Source organism: Gymnodraco acuticeps, unplaced genomic scaffold, assembly GCF_902827175.1.
Source record: "Gymnodraco acuticeps unplaced genomic scaffold, fGymAcu1.1, whole genome shotgun sequence".
Classification (NCBI taxonomy): Eukaryota; Metazoa; Chordata; class Actinopteri; order Perciformes; family Bathydraconidae; genus Gymnodraco; species Gymnodraco acuticeps.
The window spans coordinates 108,381-135,714 of record NW_022990652.1 but is presented as its reverse complement, the minus strand read 5'-3'; the positions used below and the strand labels follow the sequence as shown (position 1 = coordinate 135,714).

The 27,334-nt window shown below is 40.3% G+C and overlaps 1 protein-coding gene across 1 annotated transcript in view; it reads left to right on the top strand.

Annotated features, from left to right (window-relative positions):
* si:ch211-127i16.2 (probable flavin-containing monoamine oxidase A) overlaps window positions 1-24,717 on the top strand; it is a 65,304-nt gene extending 40,587 nt beyond the window's left edge. The window contains exons 9-12 of the mRNA XM_034229495.1: window positions 8,021-8,179; window positions 10,483-10,569; window positions 14,243-14,343; window positions 23,949-24,717. Of these exons, the coding sequence (XP_034085386.1) occupies window positions 8,021-8,179; window positions 10,483-10,569; window positions 14,243-14,343; window positions 23,949-24,294 (693 nt within the window). The 3' untranslated portion in view covers window positions 24,295-24,717. The remainder of the gene's footprint in view (window positions 1-8,020; window positions 8,180-10,482; window positions 10,570-14,242; window positions 14,344-23,948) is intronic.
* Window positions 24,718-27,334: the final 2,617 nt, after the last annotated feature.

Here is a 27,334-nt window from a genome sequence, read left to right as displayed (position 1 = left end):
GTTTCCCCGACTCAGACTGCAAGGAATATGGGTGTGACCCTAGATAACAACCTGTCCTTCACTGCAAACATCGCTGCTACAACCCGTTGCTGCAGATACACGCTTTACAACATCAGGAAGATACGTCCCCAGCTGACACAGAAAGCGACTCAGGTTCTGGTCCAGGCTCTCGTCATCTCACGCCTAGACTACTGCAACTCCCTCCTGGCTGGTCTACCTGCATGTGCCATCCGACCTCTGCAGCTCATCCAGAATGCAGCGGCTCGTCTGGTCTTCAACCTTCCTAAATTCTCCCACACCACTCCGCTCCTCCGCTCCCTTCACTGGCTTCCGGTAACTGCTAGAATCCACTTCAAAACACTGGTACTTGCTTACCATGCTGCGAATGGATCTGGCCCTTCCTACATCCAGGACATGGTTAAACCGTACACCCCAGCGCGTGCACTACGCTCTGCATCAGCCAAACGACTCGCTGCACCCTCGCTGCGAGGGGGACCCAAGTTCCCATCAGCAAAAACATGTGGGTTTGCTATCCTGGCTCCAAGATGGTGGAATGAGCTCCCCATTGACATCAGGACAGCAGATAGCTTGCACATCTTCCGGCGCAAACTGAAAACTCATCTCTTTCGACTCCACTTCGAGCGATAGATTTATTAACAAAGCACTTTTATACTAATAAAGGACTGGCTTACCTAAAGCCAGTTGAGTAGCACTTGAAATGTTTGGCTCTATGAAACCTGATGTACTTATATGATTCTGTTTTCTTCAAGGTTGTGTCTTCCTGGTCGAATGTACTTATTGTAAGTCGCTTTGGATAAAAGCGTCAGCTAAATGCAATGTAATGTAATGTACTGTAATGTAGTTTGCTAGTTGTGGACCCCATCTGTAACCCCAATAGACGCTAACGTGTCACCGTATTTGAACGCAAGGGTTCTTAAAATCAACCTTGAACTGTGAGTGCACCTGTCTCTATGGGGGCCTCACAACTGCTCTTGCGTTGTTTTTATTCTGACAGTTGCACTTCAAAGTGTTTTACCGCTCTAATATGCATGTCACAAAAGCTCTTTAATGACTCAGAGGAAAACACAAGGAAGTTGTGTCTCTCTGATACTCCTCCTGGAAGTGAGATCCTTTCCATCATTGAGATATCCCAGCCATCACCTTTTGATTTCCGTGTGTTATTCTAAGATTGATGAAATTTAGCCTCATAATCTTTTAGTCGTTGTAGGCTCTCATTTGTTGCAAAACCTTTTACACATCTATCTTAAGGTGAGAAAAAAAGCAGCCTAATCCCTCTTCAACTCAACACAGTTCGACATAATTAGGGCTGTTTGAATACATTGATTTAACAATGAGATCAAGTCCTCCCAAAAGTATACCTTACAATCCGATGCCCTTACGAATAATTGTAAGTATCAGTATTCTGGGTAAAGAAGGCCTTGGTATGAAGCTACTTGAAAAAGGGTTATTGAGCAGAACAAGATCCTCTGATCTGCGGGCCTGTCATCTAGGCCAAGTCCTTAAAGCCCGCGTCACACCGTCCCGAAATTGACACCCGATGGACACACGATAAAGGACATTTTCAAATTCGGCTCTGATCGTAACAACATTGGGCCATTCGTGAGGGCATCTTAAGCCATCGTATGACCACCGGTGGAGTTTCTCAGGCTCCGGCAGCAACTTCGGGAGTGGTGGCAAAATCTTGGCATGTCAAAGATTTTGCCGAAGGACCTTGCAAAGGTTCATTTTCGTGTTGACTTCATGTGTCCATTTTGCCCTTCGTGTGTCCATTGGGAGTCAATTTCGGGACAGTGTGACAGGAGATTTTGGGTGTACCTTCAGGATATGAAAAAAGGTGTTCATGGTTGAAAACCCAAAAATGTTATTGACTGGAAGCAGGTCTCACATGGAAGAACAGGAGACTCAGTTTCTACAGGAAACAAATTATTTATATAACTTGTGGCAATAATGAAATGCAACATGGGATGATGTGATGTGTCTGTTTATAAACTTATGTTCTGAGCATTTTGGTTATTATTTAGCACCCTATCCGTTTTGTTATTTGTAAAGGCTATAAGAAAAAAATGTAAATGTCTAAGATTGAGCCCCCACTTAAAGTCAGAATCTCCTTGTGTGATTTGAACCAGACAAACCATCATCCAGTGATAAAAGGTTTAACATTTTTAGAATCTCCCAGGCTCTTATTTGCTCTCCACCAAACACTAACAAAACTTTCATTTGAAATAACATTTTCGTGAGGGGCATAACTATCACCTATTTCTATGTTTGTTCATCACAATATGTTGGGGTTGCAGGTGTTTAAAAATGTCCTTCAATGAGATGAATCCAGATTTGAATGGTCTCATCTTTAATTAAGACTATGACATCATGTAGAAAATAAACTCTTTGAAATGAAGCTTCGAGCGTTCTATCACTTAGTCCCTACTATAGTTTAAATGGCATGCAATTGGCTCATCCTTTTAGCTGAGATTAAAGCTAGCAGCCTCTTTGTTTAGATTGGAAACAGCTTGAGAGGTATATGCATAATGCATAGACAAAGCTTCTGTTTAAAGGATATCATGAACCAACAGCAATGCCCACAAAAGGAAGAGTGAGCGTAGGACATGGCTCTCTCACTCCCTGTAAGAGGAGAGCGGCTAAAAACCAACCTCTCACTAAAAACCCATGACCACGGGAAATCCCTGAAACACTTTGATAGCAGATGGCGGCAGGCACCTCTCTAGAAGGAGATATAATACAAGTGAACAGTGAGCTGAGTGAGCAGAACGCTAGCCACATCGCTTCAGCCTAAAGAGTCGAGTCTGCATTCCTGCCTTGGATTATCTTCTCCACGGTGGAGGCCAATCCCAGAAGCACACAGCTTGTCCCTCACAGGATGCAAGTCCTTGAAGGCAGCCTCAGGGTGGGCATCACATCTGTCACTTCGTTTACCTCTGCCGACGCTCCCCAATGTTAGGTCATTTGTCAGGGCTAACGCCTACAGCAGCTGTATCTCAGAATCATATGGAGCTTGTGGATGTAAAAGACCCAACATCAGCAAATTGTATATCCTGAAGGAGCCTGTGTGTGCATGGTGTGACTGCAAAGGCTAACGATGGCAGCAGGTGTACTGTCCATGCCTTCTTCAACAACATGTTGCAAATACAGCTGAGGGAGGTCGTTCAGACAGAAGAGATACTATCCAACACAGTAACGGGTGAGGAAGGCAGTAGGACTCAAAACTAGGAGACAAAAAGGGAGGCAGATATATATTACTTAAGTGAGCTTTAATTAAAGAGCCTCTACTGTTATTTTCCTCATACTGCAGCACCTCTTGTCACCCTCTGTCTGAAACCAGAGCCCAGTCTGCTCCTTAGCAAATCATGTACAATGTGTCGGAGCGCTAGTGTTTTACAGTGATGCCACCATGTGCTGTGAACTTTGGGATTTAGCCTTTGCACTTTGCAGACCATTTGCATGAGCAAAAAGGCTATTTAACACACCACAGGAAGGAAACAACTCCAAAAAGCATAATAGGGCTCGTTTTTAGTAAAGCCAATACAAACAAGAGGTCAAATATGAAGGTAGTAAATCTCAAAGGCAAAGTAGCAAAACTAAACAAGAAACACAGGTCTACTCACATTGACAAGTCACAGCTGAAAAGGGTTGGGTAAAAAACACAAGGGCAGCAGGATGCAGGTAGACCGAATCAGGGCGGCGTATACACCTATGGTAAACACTCACAGAAAGGCGGGAAAACACAGCAAGAAGTCCAGAATGATGTGCACCTGTTCTGCAAGAAAGTGCCCCTCCTCCTTCATCTTGAGGTGTAAAGTAGGCTGGAAATGTGCCTCATACTTCAAGCTTGCTGATTACTCAAATGATCCTCTCTGAGCTCTTAGGACTGATGTGCTGTACACAGAGTGGATTGGTGTGGCTATAAAGAAATAGCTTGAATTAAATAAAAAGGGTGTAGTGTTAGTTTTGATGTAGAGTGTGTTTGCCAGTTTTTTTCATTATAGAATAAAATGATATTGCAAAAATGTTGTGGCTTCATTATTTTAAAAGCCCTACTTTGGAAAGTGCAAGCATAGTGCAAATGACATTCACATTTGTTTTCAGCCTCGTCTTCTAACTAATGAGTAGACAAGATGAATGAAGAGTCAGTAGATTTTAAAAGGGGTGGGACATCTGTAAGCAACAGGGCTGGCCAGCTAACCAATCAGAGCAGACTGGGATCTCATTTCAGACAGAGGGTGAAAAGAGGCTCTGCAGCACAGGCAGTATGAGAAAAATAAACATGTCACAGTAGAGGACGAGAATATGTAATAGGGCCCCTTTAAAATAAAAACAATGTAACAATCTGTCAGGGTTGGGGAACAATAGGACCCAAATGCAGAATGAGGAGGGAAGCAGGTTTCAAAATGGAACAAAAGGCGAGCTTTATTCACAAAAGCCGAAAAAACAAGAATCCATGAACAGGTACAAGGCACGAGGTAGCATCCAAACAAAAAGGGACTGTGACCAACATGAAGGGAGACATGAACGACAAATAATGAACCAACACTGAACACAGGAAGACTAAATGTCCTGCAGGTCACCCTTGAAAAAGAGATCTTTTGATCTCAAGGGGCTTTCACCTGGTTAGATAAAGGCTAAACAAAACAGGGAGGGGTAATCACGAGACGAGAAACAGCCGGGCAGGGAAGGAGAAACACAAGGGCAACAGGTGAACACAATCAGACAATTAGACACACCAGGGAAACTAACGACAGGGAGGACAGAACAGCAAAATAACCCCAAAACTAGACACACAAAAACTCAAACCCTGACACAATCAGAGGTTCCATACTCACAATGAACTCAAAAGAAACACACAGGTTAGGAGGAGTGAAACAAAGGTTGTCATTGTAATTATCTTTGTATTGTAACAGCCAAGCACGTAAAGAATGCATGTGTGAATAAGAAATGTGGAAGTGTCCCTGCCTTAGTTTAACGTTCTTTACAGTCACATGTTACGGTAGGCAGAAAGGTTGCCAGCAGGTTACAAACCGCGTGCAAGAGAGCTAAATACTTAATGAGGGAGACATGTGTTATACATTATAAATTCATAGGTCTTGTGCCAACCTAGGAAGTACTGTAGAATTGTCTCAACATTTAAGAATGACATTTGAAATTCTGCACACATTAAATGTGTTCTTATAAACTATGCCAACAAAATACAAAACACTTAGTATACATGATTGTTGCCTTTCATAAACAACTCATACCAGAATATACATACTTCTGTTTTTATACTTTGTTTTGTATACGGTATAGCTTAGATGAATAGTACACAGTTTATTTTGTAAATGGCATCCTTGCCTCACACAGAACAATCTGATGCTGTGATTTTGTTTCTTTTTTCTTCAACACGGTGCACAGCGTTCAATACTGCCTCTGTTGCTTATGACTGCACATAATTCAGTTTGTAGGATGCTCCTTCACACTCACTGTTTAGGTACAAGCATTGGGGGTTTATATTCAGTTATAATGGTGAATGGCCCCATCTACGATAGACAAAACTGAGCCGGGTAATAAAATGTAACACCGAAAAGTGAATTGTGTAATGGACAATTTTTAGGCTCATAATTGTATGTTTTTATGCTTTGATATTTAAAAAAGGTCTTTATTTGTCATTATTGTCTTGGCTGCAGCACCTCTTTTCACACTCGGTCTGAAACCAGAGCCCAGTCTGTTCTGATTGGTTAGCTGGCAGAAAGCTTTGCACTCACATTTGTATGTATAATAAAGGTCTATGTCAAGAGTATTTTGAATACTGTACAATGTACAGTATTCAGGCAGTTTTGCCCATGTCATAGCGGGCATATCAATTGAGTGAAATGTGTTTTGCAGGTATAGGTAATGGGTCCAGTTGTGAAAGCTGTTGAATGTGGTACTTGAGTGGCTCCATTTAGCTTTCTATACAGCTGTTCAATCACTCCATGCAAATGTCAGCACTGAAAGACATGGAACACATGTAGCTTATGTGCAAGTATTTTTTTCGGATTGGGTTATGTGCTGCTGCTATTGTTGATAAAGGTTAATGGTGTGTGTGACGGGGCTCTATTTCTCCGTTCAAAAACACTGGCCTAGTCGGTTGGGTTAAGCTCCAAAACTTTATTTTTAGCAGCAAATTAAATAAATAGCGAACCACCAAAACTTAAACAAACAAAAAAAACGTCCAAATCAGACCGTCCATCACTCCCGGAGAGTAAACGTGTTCAGCTGTTGCCTTCTCTGCAACGATCTCTTGAACACGTCCCAGCTGTTGCCTTCTCTGCAACATTCCCCGGCTGCAGTCGAATAGTCCATTTAGCTTAGGAACCTTCCTAACGGAGTGAAATGACCCGGAAGTCCCTTAGTGGCAGCCATGATAAGTGCCGTTCGAATTCTCTAGAATGAAAGGAAAGGAGGTTTCAAACTTCCTTTATAACCTCCTTTAGCTTAGGAACCACTGGACCTCCCTAACCGAAAGGAGAGGAGAAAATACTGCCCCACAATGCCTTGCAGCCGCAGCATTTGCCGTCACACAACAGTCGGGCCGTTCACGGACACAACCGATTATGACCTAGAAATTACATCATGAAAGTTACGGTGCTTATTAAGCTTTTTAAAACGTATGTGGTAAGTTGCCAAAGTTCTTTGTTTTGAACGTTCATCAGTATTATAATCAAAGAGAAATATGAACGTTAATTTTTACTGAAATGATCAAATAAAGTCAACATTTCACAGTCTTTACTGAGCTGTCTGGAGTTTGTTCAACTTTTAAAAGATGTTTGAATGGTGATGTACATAGTGATAGGTGTTAAAGACTAACGTTTATAATAAATACATTTGTATTGATTTTAAGATATTTTCATAGTTCATACAATCATACTGGGATCATTTTTTGTATTAATGTAGACCGGAGGGAGAGGGTGATGAGCATACGTTTCACTTTCCTTTTTTATTTCAATTCCAACTTTGGTCATGAAGAATATGTTTCTCTGTTGTCCCCGTTCATAAAACAAAGCAACAGCATCAGAGCACGGTGCAGAGTCTCTAGATGCAACCCCCGAGTTCCCCTTCCAGGGCCAACCCCGTCCCTTAACCCATAGCCCCTCCCACCAGGCTTATCGTCAACGGGTGACAACAATTAAACTCCAAACCACATTTCAACATAAAAATCCGACGCAAACATAAACAGGTTAACCACCTCTTAACATAATCGTTCCCCATACTTAACACACGTAAAATAAATAAGAAATTGCATGGTTCATAGCAGGAATTTAAAACCTGCTTAAAACACGGAAGTGATGCGCCTCCGTCTTTTTTACATTACATTGCATTTAGCTGACGCTTTTATCCAAAGCGACTTACAATAAGTACATTCGACCAGGAAGACACAACCTTGAAGAAAACAGAATCATATAAGTACATCAGGTTTCATAGAGCCAAACAATTCAAGTGCTACTCCACTGGCTTTAGGTAAGCCAGTCCTTTATTAGTATAAAAGTATTTTTTTTTTGTGTGTGTGTGTGTGTGTGTGTGTGTGTGTGTGTGTGTGTGTGTGTGTGTGTGTGTGTGTGTGTGTGTGTGTGTGTGTGTGTGTGTGTGTGTGTGTGTGTGTGTGTAGTGTGTGTGTGTGTGTGTGTGGTGTGTGTGTGTGTGTGTGTGTGTGTGTGTGTGTGTGTGTGTGTGTGTTGGTGTAGTGTTGTGTGTGTGTGTGTAGTGTGTGTGTGTGTGTGTGTGATGTGTGTGTGTGTGTGGTGTGTGTGTGTGTGTGTGTGTGTGTGTGTGTGTGTGTGTGTGTGTGTGTGTGTGTGTGTGTGTGTGGTGTGTGTGTGTGTGTGTGTGTGTGTGTGTGTGTGTGGTGTGTGTGTGTGTGTGTGTGTGTGGTGTGTGTGTTGTGTGTGTGTGATGTTGTGCTGTCCGTGGCGGCGTCAGTCACTCATGTGCTCTGCTCCGACAGTGTGACACATCCTCTTTTTCTTTAAAGGCTTTTTGGAGGGAGAAGGCTTCTTCAGGGGAAATAGTGGCAGGATCCTCCACCGAGTGTCCATTCTGTGTCACTTTTGACGCCACCAGCCCCAGCGGTAATGCTGCCTTGGTGGGCTTCATTGCCGGCCAGCAGGCTTCACAATGGAGCTCCAAGGAGGTAATGTCTTATCAATGTGGCAAGCAGATACACTCATTAGTATACACTCATTAGTACTTATCTATAATGTAAACAACATTTCTAATCACAGCTGTGCCATTGGTTTGAATTCCCATTGTGATTCATTATAAATGTCATGTTAATCCATCCCACAGAAATTAGGATAACGTTTTTTCCGATTATTGGTGTTCTTATATTTACGTCGATAAAGGATAGAAACTGGTCGCACAAAATGAAAGGCAGGAAGGCTAGGATTATGGGTTATCCAACAGAGTTATAGATTAGATAAGCGCTATGTCACACACGATGAAGACGCTGCTCACTTTCAGGAGAAAACTAATAATCTCCTGAGGGGAAGAATATCGTTTCTTCATATCTAAAGCTGCTGTGCAGAGTATTTCACGTTAAACAACAACAAGGATCCAGAATTGGGTTTTCCTTTACTCAGAAAAAAGGAAAGTGAAGGAAAAGTGATCCACTGAGAGAAAGGAGAGCGTAATTGCCATTATGTCACTCAGTTGAATTGCTACTACAAATCTATTTTAGCCATGGTTGTGTAGCCTACTTACTTGTCTTATTACTAATGTCTGCTTTTTAAAAATTATTATTACAAGCCTTCTGTGTGCCACTTTTGCTGTAACGTTGTAAATGGCCCCACTGTGGGACTAATAAAGTAATTCTGAATCAATGGGACTCGATTGTGATGCTAATGAGGAACTTCAATCGTCAAACCAAACTGCTGTAATGTTACAAGTCAGGCTAATTGTAGAAGCTGCATTAAAATATAAAAACACTAAAAGCCAAGAAAAGTCCCAGATGTAGTGCTCGTCCAACATTAGAATGAAAGGAAATCGATCCCCTATAGCTTTTAATGTTATCATATATTAATGCTAATCATCAATCTCCAATGACATTGTGTAATTGTTTACATGACTCACTTATATTTGGGCCCTCTGTAAATCAAAAATGTAAAATTATGGTTTTCAAAACGTAACTATCTAATGTCTGGTAGACTCATTAAACATACGTTGTATGGTACATCTATGTGTTCAAATATAAATGAACTCTACATTTATATATGAACACAAAGATCTACTTATTTTTGCATCTCGATCTCTACCATCAAATAGAGCTTAAATCCTTGTTCATGCATGTTAAGGGTTAAGCCTGGTTAACCTGTTGTGTGGACAAAAAGGGAACATAATGTGCATTTTCTAAAATGATGTCAAAAAAAGGTTCACAGGCAGCATCATGAACATGTTATGCAAAAACAGCAGAGCATCTATTCAAGACTGAAGAAAACATTAGATGGGTAAATATTAGGGATGATAGTTTCCAAACCGTACTTTGCCGTACAAATCATTGAAATGTCTGGGAGTTTTTGCTTTACGCTGTGCGCGCTCCCGCGAGGTGCATGCATGTCTCGCCCCCCCTCTCCTTGCTTTTAACATTTTAACTTGGCTTCAGTACTTTCCCCTTACCCGGAAAGATATATCTCAGTTACTGTTGTTTTGGTATTTCAGTCATTAGCCTGACATGCTACATAGCTCAAGGGTAGTCATCGCCCTGCTGTTCCACACAGTGCTAAATAACTAACCTCTGCTTGTTGCGTCACTGCTAAATAAAGGTTTATAGTGTCCATTTGTGTGAGCCAAATGGACATCAGTGTGTCAGTTATACAAGGATTTAGCTTTTTAGGAAGATCTAGCTGTATGTCATTGTAATTATGATTTGTTTCCCTTATTTGGCTTTCATAGGAGTGTCTTATGGTTAGGGCTGACGTTTTGATTTGCACAGGTGCAGCCACTTGTTAAAGAGCCTCTTCTCAAAAGTAATTTATAAGGATTTGCAGATGGCAAAACAGTGCTGAAGCAAAATAACATTTAGTTCCTTATTTATACATTTCTAATTGGAAGCAATTTGGCTCCATGCTTGATTTCACCGTATGTTCTTCTGCAGAGAGTGCATTAAGAGAGTTTGAGCTATGAATTATTGTCCAAGGGTATGCTGAGAGCAAAGGTAAAGTGACATGCAGATGAGGAATGTGAGACAGTTTTGCAACATCTGTCAGCATGTTTCATGGTGATCCGTCCCTTTGATCCTCAGGACTCTCAGCTGCTGTGTACATAACTCACAATGTGAACTAATCCGACCAGGAGCAGGTGCTGACAGCGCCTGAGTTATTCAAATGGCCTGCTGCTTGCTTTGTCCAGCTGGATTACTTTAAATATGCATTCATATTTTTTGCAGCCTGCTGTTACAGTGATGAGTGTAAATGCACGTGCATGTCCTTCTGTTTGCAGAGTGGCGAGAGGAGAGAAGCCGTACTTTCCAGCCTTGTCAAATACCTGGGACCTGAGGCCAGGTTTTTCATCCACTACGAAGAGAAAGTAAGTGACAGATGACGTAATTGTCGTTTCTTTCCTGCATTCCAGACGGGAGGGACATTTTGGCTATTTTGTTTGTTTATATGTCCGAGTATTTATAGCTCATTAGTGTAGTTTTATCTATACTTGGCAAATAAGTTGGGAAGAAAAAAAAAAGTAAATGAGAAAATATATATTTTTAATTCTGTATTAGAAGCAGCTTGGAGCCAGTGTTAGGCATTTAAATCATTCATAGGGTCATAATTCCCTCCCTCATATCCATTTTATATTGTTGTAAAAATAAATCCTTCATTTTATATTGTTATGAAAACAAATCCTCCAAAACAACTGTATTTCTTTAAGTGTCCCGCCAATAACTAAGTTTTACAAGCAACATTAATTTTGCAATATATTAGGTGCTTTCCAGTCTTGTCAAATACAGAAGCCGCATCTTTCTTCCACTATGAAGAGAAAGGAAGTAGTTCAGTGAGAGATGTCCAACATAAAAAAAGAATAATGCTATTTAAGTTTGAGGCAGAATTATAATTCACGACTTTCTGCATTCTTAAAATGGGAAAGCTATTTTGTGTAGCAAAAGATTGAAAACCTGTCCGAGTATTTATAGACCTTAAGTGTAGTGTTATGTATACTTAGCGAACCAAAAACAAAAATAAACCCAACTTTAATTATGTATTGAAAGCTACTGAGAGCCAGCATTAGGAAGTTGAATAATTCATAGGGTCATAATTCCTTTATAATATCCATATTATATTGCAGTATAAAATTAACCTTTTAAACAACTGTATTTATTCAATTGTCTCATCCAAAACTTAAATTAATTCACTTTACATTCAACGTTATTTATCTTTGCCAAGTACTAATTATTACCAGATGGAGATTTAATGCATTATAATGTACTATAATGTAAAGTACCATCACCAAATGTTGGCATAGTCTTGATGCCGAGATATTGGTAGCATCCCTAGCACAGACCTGAGTTAATCACAAAACTATTGCTTCTCATTTTTAAATGCCGCAATGCAAAGCTTTAATCCACCTTCATCTACATGTGGCGCACCAAGGTTTTAAACAAGATCCATACACAACAAAGGCTCCATTGAAATGTCAAAAATGGTTATTACCACAACTAGGTACACCAGATTATAAATGACGTTGCCATCCTAAATCTTTTTGATAGTAAGGTAGCATGGGTTCAAAAATCGTATATTTGGGAATTGCTCAGGGACACAACAGAAGGCAATTTATGTCCTACGACGGTTGTGAAGGCAAAGCCTTAGAGACAAACAACAAAAAGGTGACTTTGCTGCAGCATCCCATAAGGAGCACAGTGTGGGAAACAAACAATAGATCTACTTTCCTGCTAGTAGCACAGCAACCTCCCAAAAGTGGAGGCTCATTAAACTGTTTATGCCAAATAATAAAACAAATAGAATACCAAATGACTAAAAAGTTGGCGTGGCAAATCTGCGATAGAGAAGCAGAACTCGTGTGAAAAGAACATATATATTCATGTTGCGCCACACACACTTCAGTGTACAGAAGTGCTACTTTGGCCCATTAAATGATGCCGTGCACACATTGGTAGACTCTGAAACAGCACATTAGTCATGTAGACATATGATTTCAGTCCCCGGACACTTCATCGCTGAAAGGCAAATTGCCCTGAGGAAATTAGGCACGGATGTTGAGGGAGACATCACGATTCCACTTAGAAGAGATTCAACAGGAACCTTCATTTGAAGAATGCAATAAGAACCACTCAGAGCTTTGCGAAGAGAAAAGTAACCCCCGGTAGAATTGACAGTATAGTGTTGAGGGACACAAGTGGCCTGATTTAACGTTATTCAAAGTGAGTGTCTTAATATTTCATAATAATTAGGTTTGTACTCGTTCAACTATTTATAATTAAGTACATATCTGAGAAGTCACAAACATCATTTTAATTCATGTTGTGTATCATGCTGTAGTTATTTCCATATGAGGAGCTCTGGGTTTCTCAGAGCAACATCGTGTGTACTACAGTAGTACACGTTATATTCAATGCTACATGATGCAGCCGGTGTGTGTTGTGCTGCCAACTAAAGTGTGAGACTGTAAAAGTAGACTGGATGCATTTGATTTGGTACTCTGGGGCATGCAATGTTCTCCGACATTACTTGAGCATACATTATATTGTCTAGAAAGACAAGGTAAACTTAACTAATGTGCATTTGTAAAAAAGAGGAATAGTTTTGCTTTTAAATGAGTCTTTTTAAATGCCATTTTATAATATGTTTCTTAATGCTCTTAATGTCTTGCACTTTGAATTGCCTTGTGTTGAAAGGTGCTGTATAAATAAACTTGCCTTGCCTTACATAAATAAGCAATCACTGACGCCAATTGATTTCTCCAACTAGTACAGTAATAATGAATTAGAGTTAAATCCAAGCAGCAGGTTGGAATCTGAGCCGAAGGAGTTTTTGGCGTATTCAACCAAATAAGCAAATTCAGAAATAGCCACTTTCCTCACTGATGTCTACATTCCTTATGTAGGTCATACAGAGGCATCATTATTACAGTTTCATAACCATGTTAAGGTCCACAGAGTCACTTTACCATTGTCTGACCTTTAAGGTGTACCCACTTTTGTCATTGCAGTGACAAGCCGCTCCTCTGGGTTTAGCATATATTTGCCTACCAACTTGTCCGGCAGGTAAAAGGCTTCATTCCACTCGTGTGTATCTCCACGTTAGAAGAAAAGCATGTGTGTTGTCGAGTCAAAATGTACTCATTTAATTTTTAGTAAGCAGGCTACAGTTTTAGAATCAACTTGGACAAATACATGTATGGGATAATGTGCAGAGACACAGGGATGTTTGTTGTTCACAGCTAAATATACATTTACCAGATTTCTTTCTGTCCGTTGATGACTGCATATGACTTCTCCTTAGTCATATACATAGAAAAATAAAACATATTCAACTTACAGTAGAGTACATGTATTGCAATATATGTTTTACTAGTGTGTCTGTGAGAGAGACACCAAAAAAATAAAGGAATCTGGTAGGTAGAGTGAAAATACAACAAAATAAATGAGGAGAAACTAAACAGTATTCTGTTGATTTCAATGTCGGTAAATCTGAAAATGTATCGGTTTGATAGTGAGAATTTACAACCTCTGAAATGTCCAAAATGATAAATCAGAAGTATTCAAATAAGCCGTGGATGAAATACAATAATGGCTATTTTACACACTATATAATTGTACTGACATCTTACTAAAGATAACGAATCACAAGGCGTTTGGAGGGGGACAGATGTCAGTCGTGTCTAACAGAGGCCCTGGAATATGGTGTGTTTTCATGAGCTGTGCTATCTTATAATAACAAATTAGATTTGAACAGTGAGTTTCAACAAGCCCTGCCTTTGTGCCGTGTTGTGAAATGGGGAGGCGTGTGGTGCAGTGGGTTGTGCGTTGGTGTTCGGGTCAGGGGGTCACCGGTTCAAACCCCACTGCAGTCAGCATGCCGTTGTGTCCCTGGGCAAGACACTTCACCCCAAATTGCTCCTGTGGGGATTGCCCACAGCATTGAGTATGTAAGTCGCTTTGGATAAAAGCGTCTAACAAGTGACATGTCATGTCATGTCATGTACAAATGGTACAATGTTAACGTCATTGAACTTTTCTGCTGTACAGGACTGGGCTAAGGAGGACTACAGCGGTGGCTGCCCTGTTAATGTCATGGCACCAGGGCTGCTAACATATTACCACCCCAGCCTGAGGAAGCCCTGTGGCAGGTAATCACCCCCTGATGACATATAGCATCACACCTTTCCTCCACGAGTCACCTTTCCTCCAGGCTCTCAATGGTGTGAGTAAGAGTGGTTAAGTAGTGGAGTAAACCAGCAGGCCGATCTTTTCAAGAGCTACATTTGTATAGGTCAGTAATTGTAAACTACATGACATAATGAGATAATTACTGTGGTTGCTGCATACTCAAGCTATTTTCATACCTTAGAAAAAGGTAATCAGATCATTTAAAAAGGTAAAAGTAAGAATACCACAATATTGTAAGTAAAACTACTGCATTCTTTTTTTTTATGTGTGAGTAAAATACAAAAGTATTAGCATCAATACTTTAATATTATATAAGAACTATGTATAAGCTTAAGATCCCAGAGGAGAAATTCTGTTTTTGACTTATTTAGCAATTACACAGGCCCAGATACACACACATGCACAAAATGACCAATACAAAGGGCTAGTGTTCTGGTGCTGGGGAGCAGTTTGGGGGTTGGTGCCTTGCTCAAGGACACCTCAGCAGTGCACAGGAGGTGAACTGGCACCACTCTGAATACCAGTCCAACTCTGTACTTTTGGTCCGATTTGGCCTCAAACTGGAGACCCTTCGGTTCCCCAGCCAAGTCCCTACACCGCCCCAAAGATATATTAAAGTACCAAAACTAAAAGTTGTCATTATGCAGAATGGAAAATGTTGTTATAATGTATACTTATTATGTTATATAATATAATTATTGATCCATTATAGTGGACATTATTGTAATGTTGCAGCTGGTAAAGGTGGAGCTAACTTTAATAAATTACATTTATTTTTGTAAAATAAGGTAAAATAATCTACAATTATATATGATAATTCATTAGTTGCTTTATATTTGTTCATCAATACAATTCATCTGTAAGTAGCTAGTAACCTATGAAGTAAAAAGCGTAATATTTTATTTTATGAATTATCATACAATGGAAACACAAAATTAAAAGTACCTCACATTTGTAGTAGATTAAATGTGTTTACAACACGGCAACCAGGTATTACTTTACTACCACCGAATGCCTTAGACCAGGGGTGTCCACACTTTTTTCACCGAGAGCCACATACAGAAAAATATACGAAGGGGCTGGGCCCCTCACTTGAGGTATATTGCCTCATAAGTTCAGTTATAAGTTAGCAAAATCAATCAAATGTAGGTCAATGATGCTTGTGAGTGTTGGCAGCTCATCCCTTAAAACAGAAGCCTCAGATTGATTATAATAAGGAGAAAGAGGAAGGGTGTATTTCAAGCTTGTTATGTAAATAAGTTATTGGGCTTTTTTCTTATCAACTAAGATGTGTCAGAAAATGTTTCCAACTTGAATTGACTGAATTTATGTGAAAAGTGTTCTTATTAACACATGAATACTACTGTGTAATACATTTTTACATTACATTACATTACATTGCATTTAGCTGACGCTTTTATCCAAAGCGACTTACAATAAGTACATTCGACCAGGAAGACACAACCTTGAAGAAAACAGAATCATATAAGTACATCAGGTTTCATAGAGCCAAACATTTCAAGTGCTACTCAACTGGCTTTAGGTAAGCCAGCCCTTTATTAGTATATAAGTGCTTTGTTAATAATTCTATCGCTCGAAGTGGAGTCGAAAGAGATGAGTTTTCAGTTTGCGCCGGAAGATGTGCAAGCTATCTGCTGTCCTGATGTCAATGGGGAGCTCATTCCACCATCTTGGAGCCAGGACAGCAAACCCACGTGTTTTCGCCGATGGGAACTTGGGTCCCCCTCGCAGCGAGGGTGCAACGAGTCGTTTGGCTGATGCAGAGCGTAGTGCACGCGCTGGGGTGTACGGTTTAACCATGTCCTGGATGTAGGAAGGGCCAGATCCATTCGCAGCATGGTAAGCAAGTACCAGTGTCTTGAAGTGGATTCTAGCAGTTACCGGAAGCCAGTGAAGGGAGCGGAGGAGCGGAGTGGTGTGGGAGAATTTAGGAAGGTTGAAGACCAGACGAGCCGCTGCATTCTGGATGAGCTGCAGAGGTCGGATGGCACATGCAGGTAGACCAGCCAGGAGGGAGTTGCAGTAGTCTAGGCGTGAGATGACGAGAGCCTGGACCAGAACCTGAGTCGCTTTCTGAGTCAGCTGGGGACGTATCTTCCTGATGTTGTAAAGCGTGTATCTGCAGCAACGGGTTGTAGCAGCGATGTTTGCAGTGAAGGACAGGTTGTTATCTAGGGTCACACCCAGATTCCTTGCAGTCTGAGTCGGGGAAACCACTGAGGTGCCGATGTTGATTGTTAGGTCAAGAGTGGGACAATCTTTTCCCGGGAGGAAGAGCAGCTCAGTCTTGTCAAGGTTGAGCTTGAGGTGATGAGCAGACATCCACTGAGAGATGTCAGCTAGACAAGCAGAGATGCGTGCAACGACCTGGGTCTCTGAGCGGGGAAAGGACAGAATTAATTGGGTGTCGTCAGCGTAGCAGTGGTAAGACATTTAACATTTATATTTAAGAAGTACAATATAAGATAAGCACAAGTTGTATTTGTGGGCCATATTCAATTATACTTTTTGAATTTACTGAGGGCTGATTCAAAATGGTCCACGGGCCGCATTTGGCCCCCGGGCCGTAATTTGGACACCCCTGTCTTAGACCATGCAGTCATGGGAGTGATCCTGCCTTCACTGTACACTTTAATATTTAAAGAAGTAGCATGAGGTGGTCAGCAGTGGTGTCCTCATAGAAAAGTGTCCATTAATCAATTTATAAGCACACGGCTGAGGGGAGGAGAGAGAGGTGGGGGAGGGGGGGGGGTCCAGGTAATGTATTTCAGTAATGACATTAAGTCCACAGGGGAGCAGAGGAAGCTCATTACATAACGTTACTCAAACAGCAGCATTAGGCTGCGGCCCACGCTCCTACCCCATATAGAAAATGGATCCTCAAGGACACGTTGTGACCTTGACACGATTCCGTGAAATGAAGGCAAGCCCGTCTTTGGTTAAGCTAAAATGCTGCTGGTGTTTCAACGAGTTGTATTTAACAGCAAGGGAGAGTCCGGTGAATGATGGGATTTTGTGAGGGGTATGAATCTCAATGCTGACCCACTGTCGTTAAATATAATTAGAGTAATTCTCTAAGGTGGAAGCCAGAGTGCTCAGTATGTGAGACCTTTACAAAGAGGAGCTCCCAACTGAATTGTAGAGTGGAGATGAGAATGAAAGAAAAGCTGCCACGAATATATTAACCCTAGTGGGTTCATGCTTTACTTAGTTTGAAGTTACAAAATGCTGTTGGAATAAACACTTCACAATTGCAAGAGTTTTATTTTTAAGGATGCTGTAATAAAGAACTACAATACATGTTTGGCTGCTTAAGGATTAGCTCATTCAACCCATGATACACAGGCTGCTACAGAATACATGTTGAATGTTATAAAAACGTTGTTCCATTATACACCTTCCTCTGATAATTATAACTGGGGATCTCGGAGGGGTTTAGGGTTGTTGATCTCTTTGTCAACACGGTCAGGTTAGATTAGATTAGATTAGAATCTTTAATGACCACACAGCGAGGCTGGTGGAATTTGTGTTCAGCGCAGAGTATTACAGCACAGGTTTGCATCCATCCAGCTATTTCAGGATGAGTCCTTCTCTGCTCTCTTTTAAAGGGCAGCAGCAGCAGCTCTGTTCCTCATCCTGAAACACCAGCATGATTCCTCAGTGAGCCCCTTGTTATTAAAACCGTAGATTTGCAATATGTTCAAATCATTCTTTAAACCAGGGCGTCTGCTTCTTTAAAGGGCAATGACTGATGGTTACTTCCCCATTGCGTGAATCAAAAGGATTGTAAACCAACAAACAACAGCTCAGCATGAGTTGATCAACACATCTGTCCCAAACGAAAAGGTCACAGCACTAAAGTCTTTGTACTAAAAACATGTGCAGGTCTTTATGGTTCATCTATAAATGGCATGTTTAAAGTCGATAAGGTTCTTCTTAGGTTTCTGAGCTGCACTGTTTACATCATTTATGGTGTAAATATTAACTTTTGTTTACTTATGTTAACATACGGTGTAAACAACCAATAACCTCTTTGGAGTCGATTATTTCTCCCTGTTTAAAGGCGGCTTTAATGGGTGTCTATATTAATGTATCAGGTGGTCTATACCAAATCTGCTGCTCCATTTGGCTTTATGGACCTTTAGAATTGAGTTTCACTTCAGTGTTTAGCTCGTTATAAAAGCAGCTTTATTGTTATCCTCTTTGCAAGCTCACAGCTCTCATAGTTTCCAGACATAACATTCAGCTGTTTTCTGCAAAACAGCTATAAAAACCACCGTACTTAACAGCAGAGAGACACAATTAGTGACTAGCTGGTGAACAAAGTGGAGCATAAAGCAGCTCTCGAGCCAGATATGTCCTCCAGGAGATGTTAAAAGCAAAACATTGAGATAAAGTGAGTTCATATTTGATCTTCATGTACAAATGGGGTCTATAGTGCTGAATAAGCAATGGTTTCATAACAAGTTGGTCAATAAATTATAAAAAAAGGGAGATTATTTCAGTTTTTTTATTTCAACTTGTTCCTGCTGTCCCCTGGTTGCCAAAAAAAGTTATGTCAGGTTCTTGGTCAAGTCAGGGATTAAGTAAGGTCAATAGCAAAATGGATCCAAGTTCAATGAGGTTAAAACTATGGCTGGGTGATACTGCCACAATCTACTATCCTGATATAGGTTATGTTATATCTCCCATTGCCATATAAACCACGATATAGAGTTAAATTAAAACATAGACTATAGGAAATACCCGCATGGTAAGCCTCTTTTTGTAAACACACGTGTAAAATCTGATAAATGAAGATGACTGCATTATTTATCATGTTATTAAGAACATCAATGCATAATTTACATATGAGCTTCAACTGAAAATAAGGATAAAAAGTGAAGTTTATATTTCAAGGATTGGTTTTGTAGAAAGAATTAAAAAAGGATATTTCCTCAAAATACTTTGCATCAACTTTTCTTGGAATTGTAAACAAGAGTAGAACGTGCTTCATTCAACACCAATGTAGATGACATCATTCTGTATTAAAATGTGTAAATCTACACTTTTATTTGCATATTATTCCAATAAATGATTGTATTGCATTATCGCCTAGCCCTAGTTTTTAAGCAGCACTGAGCAGCAGTGAGTTACTCTCACAACACATTTGCCTCAAGGTATAATCTCAAAGCAACAGCATCCAAAGCGTCCAAAGTGATGAACACAGAAGCTTCGCACACATCTCCTCCTCCTGTCTGCCAACACATTCAATATGATTGTGAAATGCCAGCACAAAGGCTGAAAGAAACACATTTGTTAATTCAAGGACATAAATTTAAATTTTTAAAACAAGTGCCTCGTTGATTTTCTTTTCCAAGGGCGACAAAGTGACGAAAAAGTAAACAAGAAGCAAGTGGTGGGATGCTTCTGCAGCCAACAGACAAGTAGACAAGTGTTCTTATCTTTCAATACAACCCACGCCTGCTGAACCTTATGACACAGTATACCAACAACGAGTTAAAATATGCAAGATCCCACAAGGAATAACAAAAACTAAATTACTCATTTATTTCAATTATAAGGAAGGCATACAGATGTGAACTGCAGTACCACCGCCCATATCCTAGGGAATAACGGAGCGTTCCAAAACACACAAAGAGTAGGCAGTGTGTGGGGCTGTGAATTAATTTGGTTAAACATCTACTCATGATCATGACACTAAGACACTACCACACAGAGGCATCATGGGACTTTAGAAAGTATATCAAATAGAGAACATTTCTCATATGGGATACTACTGACAAGACTGTGCAGTAAAGGCAACCAAAAGGAACATTTGAGCAGAATCAGAACATCTTTTAAAGAGGCCCTATTAGGGCTGTGCAATCAATCGTATTTTAATCGCAATTACGATTTTGGCCTGCCACAATTACGAAAACAACATCATCGAAAAAACCGATTATTTAGCTTTGCTAGGTTGTGACAGTGCACTAGAACATATTTGATCTAATTAATTTTAGTCTAATTTATTTGTATTTATCATATTTATATATGTTTAGTAGCTTGTGGAAGTGCGCTCCAAAATATGTGTTGATCTTGTTTTTTAGGATTTATTATTTTGATATTATTTATTTAAATGTATCGTTTATTTAATTTATTTTTGTATTGGTTTTTCAGTTGAATTATACGTTCAGGGTAATCAACAGTTAAAAAGATACTGTTGAAATTACTATTTGTTTTAAAGTTCAATAAATGGATGTTTTCAAAGTCAATGAATAATCGTATTTAATAATCGTGATATCAATTATTGACAAAAATAATCGTGATTATGATTTTTGCCATAATCGAGCAGACCTAGGCCCTATTATGTGTAATTAAGTCATCTTTAGGAAGGATAAAGAAACCATTATGTATACTGGGCTTTGTTTGCAGATTTCTACAATTCCAGTCAGTCAGGCAGTTTACACAAAACATCGTATTTCCAGATACAGTACAGCCAAGAAAAGGGCAGGTTATTCCAGACAACGCTTCACTCACTGTGATCAAATGCTTGAGAAGGTTTATGACAGAAAAGAATGAAAGCTTTCATCTTCTTACAGTCTTTGTTTGCGCGTAAGGTGACAACATGAAGCAGTTTCCTTCTAAATGCATTGTGTTCATCTGCTGTTATAGTATCTGACTCAGCCCACTGGGAAATGAGATTAAATTGAACACAGCAGAACAGTTTGTATACAGTACAGCGGAGGTCAAAATGATATTCCACGAGCTCAGAGGGATTGTTTTATCTTTATTCGCCCGTTTTAGAGAAGGGATTAATCCTTGACTTGTGCAGTTTTTGGATATCCTCCAAAGTGGAGAGCAACATGTTCATGTGCCAAAGCAACGTATTACAAACATTATTTTGACAGAGAACTAAAGCCGTTTCACTTTTAAGAATGGTGCAGGAATGAGTCCTAACACTTGGGAATGGGTCAGCATTTTGACATTTCCGGTTTGCTTGTTTGGAAATCCTATTGCATTGCAGTTCCGAGAGCAGCCTTGTCGAATCTGGTAATCTCTCACTCTTCTCAGTATAACGCTGCTGCTCGTTATCCTGCCACCTGATATGCGGGTTGCTGTAATGTTTGGGTTGATTGATTTCTCCCTGCATCCCTCCTGCCTGTTGTTTTGATTTCCTTACTTGGTAAATGCATTGCTTTCCCTTTTCATTTTCATACATTATTTATTTATACATATATAAGTAAATATTGGGTCTCTCTTAGCTGCTGTATAAGTATGGCACCATACATGTGTTGAATACAGATCTTACTAACATCAGGCAACTTTAACAATCTCTACTTTTTTAAAGTTTCAGTTTGAGGAGATCAATCAGGCCCTTAAGACCCTCAGTGGATCGGAAGGAAACTCAGAGCTTGTTGACATGTTACTAAAAAGCCCTTTCAGTCTGGGGTCATCTTCTGGGATATTCTGCTGATGAAGTCTCAAGTGGCATCCTTTCGCAGGCTGGTCTGTACACTCAACATACTTCTGAGCATTTGTCATTGCAGCTTTGGCACAACTCTTCACTTCTGAGCGCTCATCCATTCTTGTTAGGACCCTTACTGAATAGTAAGGGGTCCCTTTGTGAAATCCGCTGTCCGCCTTACAGCATGAGAGAAGTGTGTGAACTCGGTACTCGGGGAAACTTGTTTGCTGCTGAGGACTCTGCTGTTCAGATAACATCAATTAATCATCAAGGATGCTGGCCAGATTAAAGGTGCTAAGGGAGAGCCCTTCCTCTGATGGATGGTCAGGGGTGGTGGGGGGGGTTGGTATAGCAGAGGAGCCTTGAAGTAAGAGTGATGGGTTAGTGAGTACACGAGCTGTAATCCACATGTACATTGACTGCATTTATAAAGTGCTTTTCTGTTCTTTGCAACCATTCAAAGCGCGTCTACACAAGTCGGCCTTCACCCATTGACACACGTTCATACACTTTTCACCCTGACAGTATAGATAGTAAAAGTGGGCAGTGGGCAGTGGAGGCTGGAGATCGAAACACAGACTGGACAATGGCTCTGAGCCTCAGCTGCTCCCTGGATATACTGTATACTATCCCTCGGATGGTAAGTGTGTGGAACATCATGGAGCTTTGGCTTCCCTCACATTAAAAAGAGATTAGATTTTTGCTCACTGCAACCTAGGGCGCAGAGCCTTGCTGTGAAGACAGCTAGTTAGCTTTGTTTCCATGGTTACCTTGCCTGCATTCCTGTTTCGCTTCTTACAACATATCTATCTCAGTCGTTGCGCTTTGACAGGACAGTGCCTTCGGGGTCCCAGTTTACATCATTGGAACATTGAAGTGAAGCACAGAGGGTCAAGCCACAGCTGATGTAAAGGCAGCTTTAGTGGAATATATAAATAGTTGCTGTGAACCTGACGCTTAGGTAGCCATGTTCGTTTAGCTTCCTATAGTAAGGCGAGGATTATGGATCTCCCGGGACACATGTACCACATACTGTGTGATTACACTCAACAGCAGTCATGAGTAATCGGAAGTCGCAGGGGCTCACAGGGCAGCCAGCACGCACGGTAGAATACTATAACCCCCTTTCTTTCTTTAGAGGCCGTTAGCGACCCCTTTTCTCTTACATGAAATGACACGTTCAAAGTGTCCCTCGGCTCCATAAGACCATGCCATTACATATGATCATATCCATCAGAGGCTGCAGGGTGGTCGGATGAGGCGCAGAAGCTTTGAATCTCTCATATTCGCCTTTTGTTCTGCTTCTCTGTCCGTTACAGGTAGAGTAGCCGCCCAAGGGAGGATCAAATTGAAAGGCATTATTCATGTGGCGCTGTGACTCGACTCCACCTAACCAATAAGTTATGGGCCATAGAAACGAGCCAGAAGATCGGCCCTACATCTCTCACCTCTTGCCTCTGTGGCCATTGAAGTGGGTCTTTGAGAAGAAGCAGATAGCATGCTGCTAAGCTGGCCTTGGATGTGATGTGTTTTCACAATGTGACTGGTAAAAAGTAACTAATTCATCATCTTCAGTTTTTCAGCCATTGTCTTGAACCTTCTGGTGGGGCTGGCAGTTGGCAGCAGCAACATCCACTTCCATATTCTCCCTCCGAAGCTTCGACTCCTATCCCTTTTTCTTCTGTCTGTTACACAATCAAACTCAAAATTGCAGCTTCTTGCCAAGAACAAAGCCCTGTGGACTGACGACAAATGCTGTTACCATGTGGGCAGAGATTTATTAGCTTTCTAAAGACGACACCCTTGAATTCAATGTCATGACATGGCGCAGAATACGTGTGAACAGAAGCATTGTGGCTTTTCTGCTTTTTCTAGCGAGCTTGTTGTATCAGAGTTTTGTGAACATGGAGCATCTAGACAGACAGAAAAGGGTAAAAACAGTTGCTATAAAAAAGCTTCATATGTGAACACTGGTAACTGGTAATGTAAATGGCTTCAAATATTATATAAATGTGCTAAAAGGCATACAACCAAAGCCTTTTCAAACAGCAAGACAAAGCCATGTGTTTAGTAAATCTCTCTTGTATTGGTCTCCAGGATCCACTGGGCAGGCACGGAGACGGCCACCCTATGGTGCGGCTACATGAGCGGGGCGGTGCAGTCGGGTCAACGGGCAGCTCTGGAGGTTCTGGCTGAGCTCTTCCCGATGAGCCTGACTCGGGAGGAGCAGGACGCTGTGCAGAACAAACACTCTGCTGAAGGTGCAGCCAAGCAAACACCAACGTCCAAACTCCGCTACCTGTGCACCAGCAAGGCTGTGGTCATAGCAACACTGGCTATAAGTGCAGCTGTCTTGTTGGCACGGAATCAGAATGCAGTGCTAAATACCAAAGCTTATTTTACAAATGTATTTACAACAAGGCATAAGATATTTGTATTATAACGCAGACCTGAAACACAGGTTTGCTTCCCACCTGTATGGATTTAACATGGAACAAACTACTCTAGTTTTTTCAAAGGGCTTCAAAGAAAAAGTGTTCCCTCTAAGGATATGTTTCATCTTATGGTCTATCCTCTTTTATTCCTCACAAAAACTGTATATTTAATAACAAAGTTCAAATCAATTACAAATATTTTCATTATATTGTATCAGATCAAATCATATTGTAATATTTGTATCCAAGGGTGCCACGTATATGTCATTTAAAAACTGTTTTCATTAAAGAGTTGATGCATTTTCTTTGCCATATTGCTTTTGCTAATACAGTATATTTATACCACGATCTAGCATGTATTGCATCATCAATTGTTGATCTAATAACATTTCAGTTTCCTTTTTATAGATTATTATAGTCTGAAAGAACATTTCTTGAAGACTCCAAGACCCTCATTGTATCTGTTGCTCATTACAAATGAAAAACATTTTGAACATTTCAAATGTAGGTTGTGTTTTGCAGGCTTAGAGCTTCAGAGCGATCATGCTGTGTTTAAACCACTTTAAACCACAGTGAGCTTTCATTCGGCATGCCTTGCATTGTTTCCCAGAAAGCCATAAAACCTGCCTGTGAGGCTTGGAGCAGAGCCACACACGCGTTTGTGCGCCCACAAAACCACCAGCAGACGTTGGAATGAGCATAAGATGGATGAACTGGCCCCACAATGATAACGTCCCAGAGAAAGTGATTTCATCGCTATCACTTGATTGCACGGTTGATTGAAAGGATTTGTGTCAGTCCCTGTGTCTCTCGGAAAGTGTCTCAAATGCCCACTGATCATTGGACGGTAGTCTGTGACTCCATTGGCGCCACGGCTTGCCATTTGTCTTTGTTATCAGTAGCCTGCACTGGATCAGCTGCCTGTTCTCCCCAGGTTTCACTCAACCCAGCTGAATCTAGACCAACAGCACAACATCTCCTAACGTGTGTGAGTGTCTAACACCATGTTATCCCTGATGTTCTCATATTTTGTTCAGTCAGAGAGTAATGATGTGGATTTGAGTTTTAACAATCATGTAACAATACAAAAGATAGTGTTTACCTTTCGACCCCTCATTTAATGCAATCCAGTTTACTAGACTATTGTGTGGATGACTAATTCTACTTCATTAACTATATAATCACACATTACTCACCTATGTAAGGCCTACTGTCAAAGTTTAACAGTGCAAGTAAAGGACAACATTGCCGCTCGAAATCTCAGAGAAATGTAAATAAATAATAATAAATTGTAGATGAAAACATGTTCACATTTCACCATCGTCACCTTGATTTTGTTCAAAGTTCCATATGCGATTTTACTGACAAGCACAGCGACACATAGCAGCCTGCATCGTTCTATACAGTCCTATAATAACAGATGCCAGCGTCCTTCACAGTAGAAGGACATCTTCACAGTTTGACTAAATGATTAGCCCAAAAACGCATTCATAATTGCACTGATTGCACAGACAGGGACATTCTCATCAAACAGGGTCCTCCAGAAAACCTTGGAAATCACCGCTAAGGATTGCAAGTAAGTAAAATAAAGTCCACTGAGACGACACAAATGTCTATCGATGCTTTTAGAGCGCAGAGATAATATATAGATAATTCATTAAATCAATGAGTTTGTCAAATGTATGTGTACTGCTTATTAGCTGAAAACGTGTTTACTTGCCATTTTTCCTCCCGTGAAATATGAATTTGACAGCCACAGTCGCTTAATAGAGCAACTTTTTCAAAGTAAATTGATGAAAATAGCTCTTTTATAATGTAACTGACGATCATAGATATGCATAGCTGAGTAAATGTCATTTCATCTTTTAACCCTTAGATGCACGAGTGACTGGACCCTACACTCTTCCATAAGTGGGTCAAAAAGGACCCATATTAGAATAATATGTGTTATTATGTCATTTTGGTTAAGAAAAATCATTTGTATAATATATTATATTTTGGTTCACACTAGAAATATTTTATATTTAATTTTTCGACATTCTTTTTACATTTTGAAAAAAAACGTTTTGAACATATTGATGCAAAGATCTCAGCTATTCTGAGACCCTCACAGCATTCCAGTCCCTTTTCAAAACTCATCTCTTCTCCTCTTGTCTACTCATAGCCCACCCCCCATCAATCCATGCCAGTTGATCAAGTTTGATAGTCCTATACCCCCCACCCTAACCTTCCCTTATATTGTAAAGCGATTTTGAGTCCTTGAAAAGCCCTATAAAAATATAATGTATTATTATTATTATACTGACAGGTATCAGATCTTGCTGTGTAAAATAATCTTCCTGAGAGGTGTCACTTTTGATGTAGTCTGTGTGGTCCACAGTGAATGTATTCCTGACAGCCACAGGTGATAAGAATCAAAGGTTCCCAGAGGATCCCATAGAAAATGCATGCGGGTCATTTTTGACCCACATGAAGCTTGGGTAGAAATACAAAAACTACAATTTGTTAAAATGTAAATTTTAAATGTGAATGGCATGATATCCAAAACATGTTTTTTGAGGAATAGCTGGAATATGAAATGATAAAAAAATGTATTTACAAAGATACTTCAAGAAAACCACCTCACCGGGTCAAAAAAGACCCACTTATGCATTTAAGGGTTAATATTAATTTGCCAATGGATTCATAAATATGTCATATTACTTGAACATTATTTATATAGGGACAATGACGTTCTCGTTGTTCATCCATGACACAGTCGTGCGGAGCTACATCAATGTGGAAAAGGGCGTGGTTGAATCTAAACTGGGTTGGAAAAGCAATAGAACAACTGAACAACCTTTGCTGGCTACTTTTTGTCTTTGCAGAAAGCCTTAGAATGCAGTGTTTCACATCAAATCAGGATGATGACAGATGCTCGATATGTTGAAGCTCCCAAGATAAGCATGAGTGTAATTATAAATGTTTCAGCCCCTGAAAATATGAAAGCTTTTCAACATGGCACAAATAAAAAACAGAATAGCGGCCTCAGCATATTTCCCCCTATAT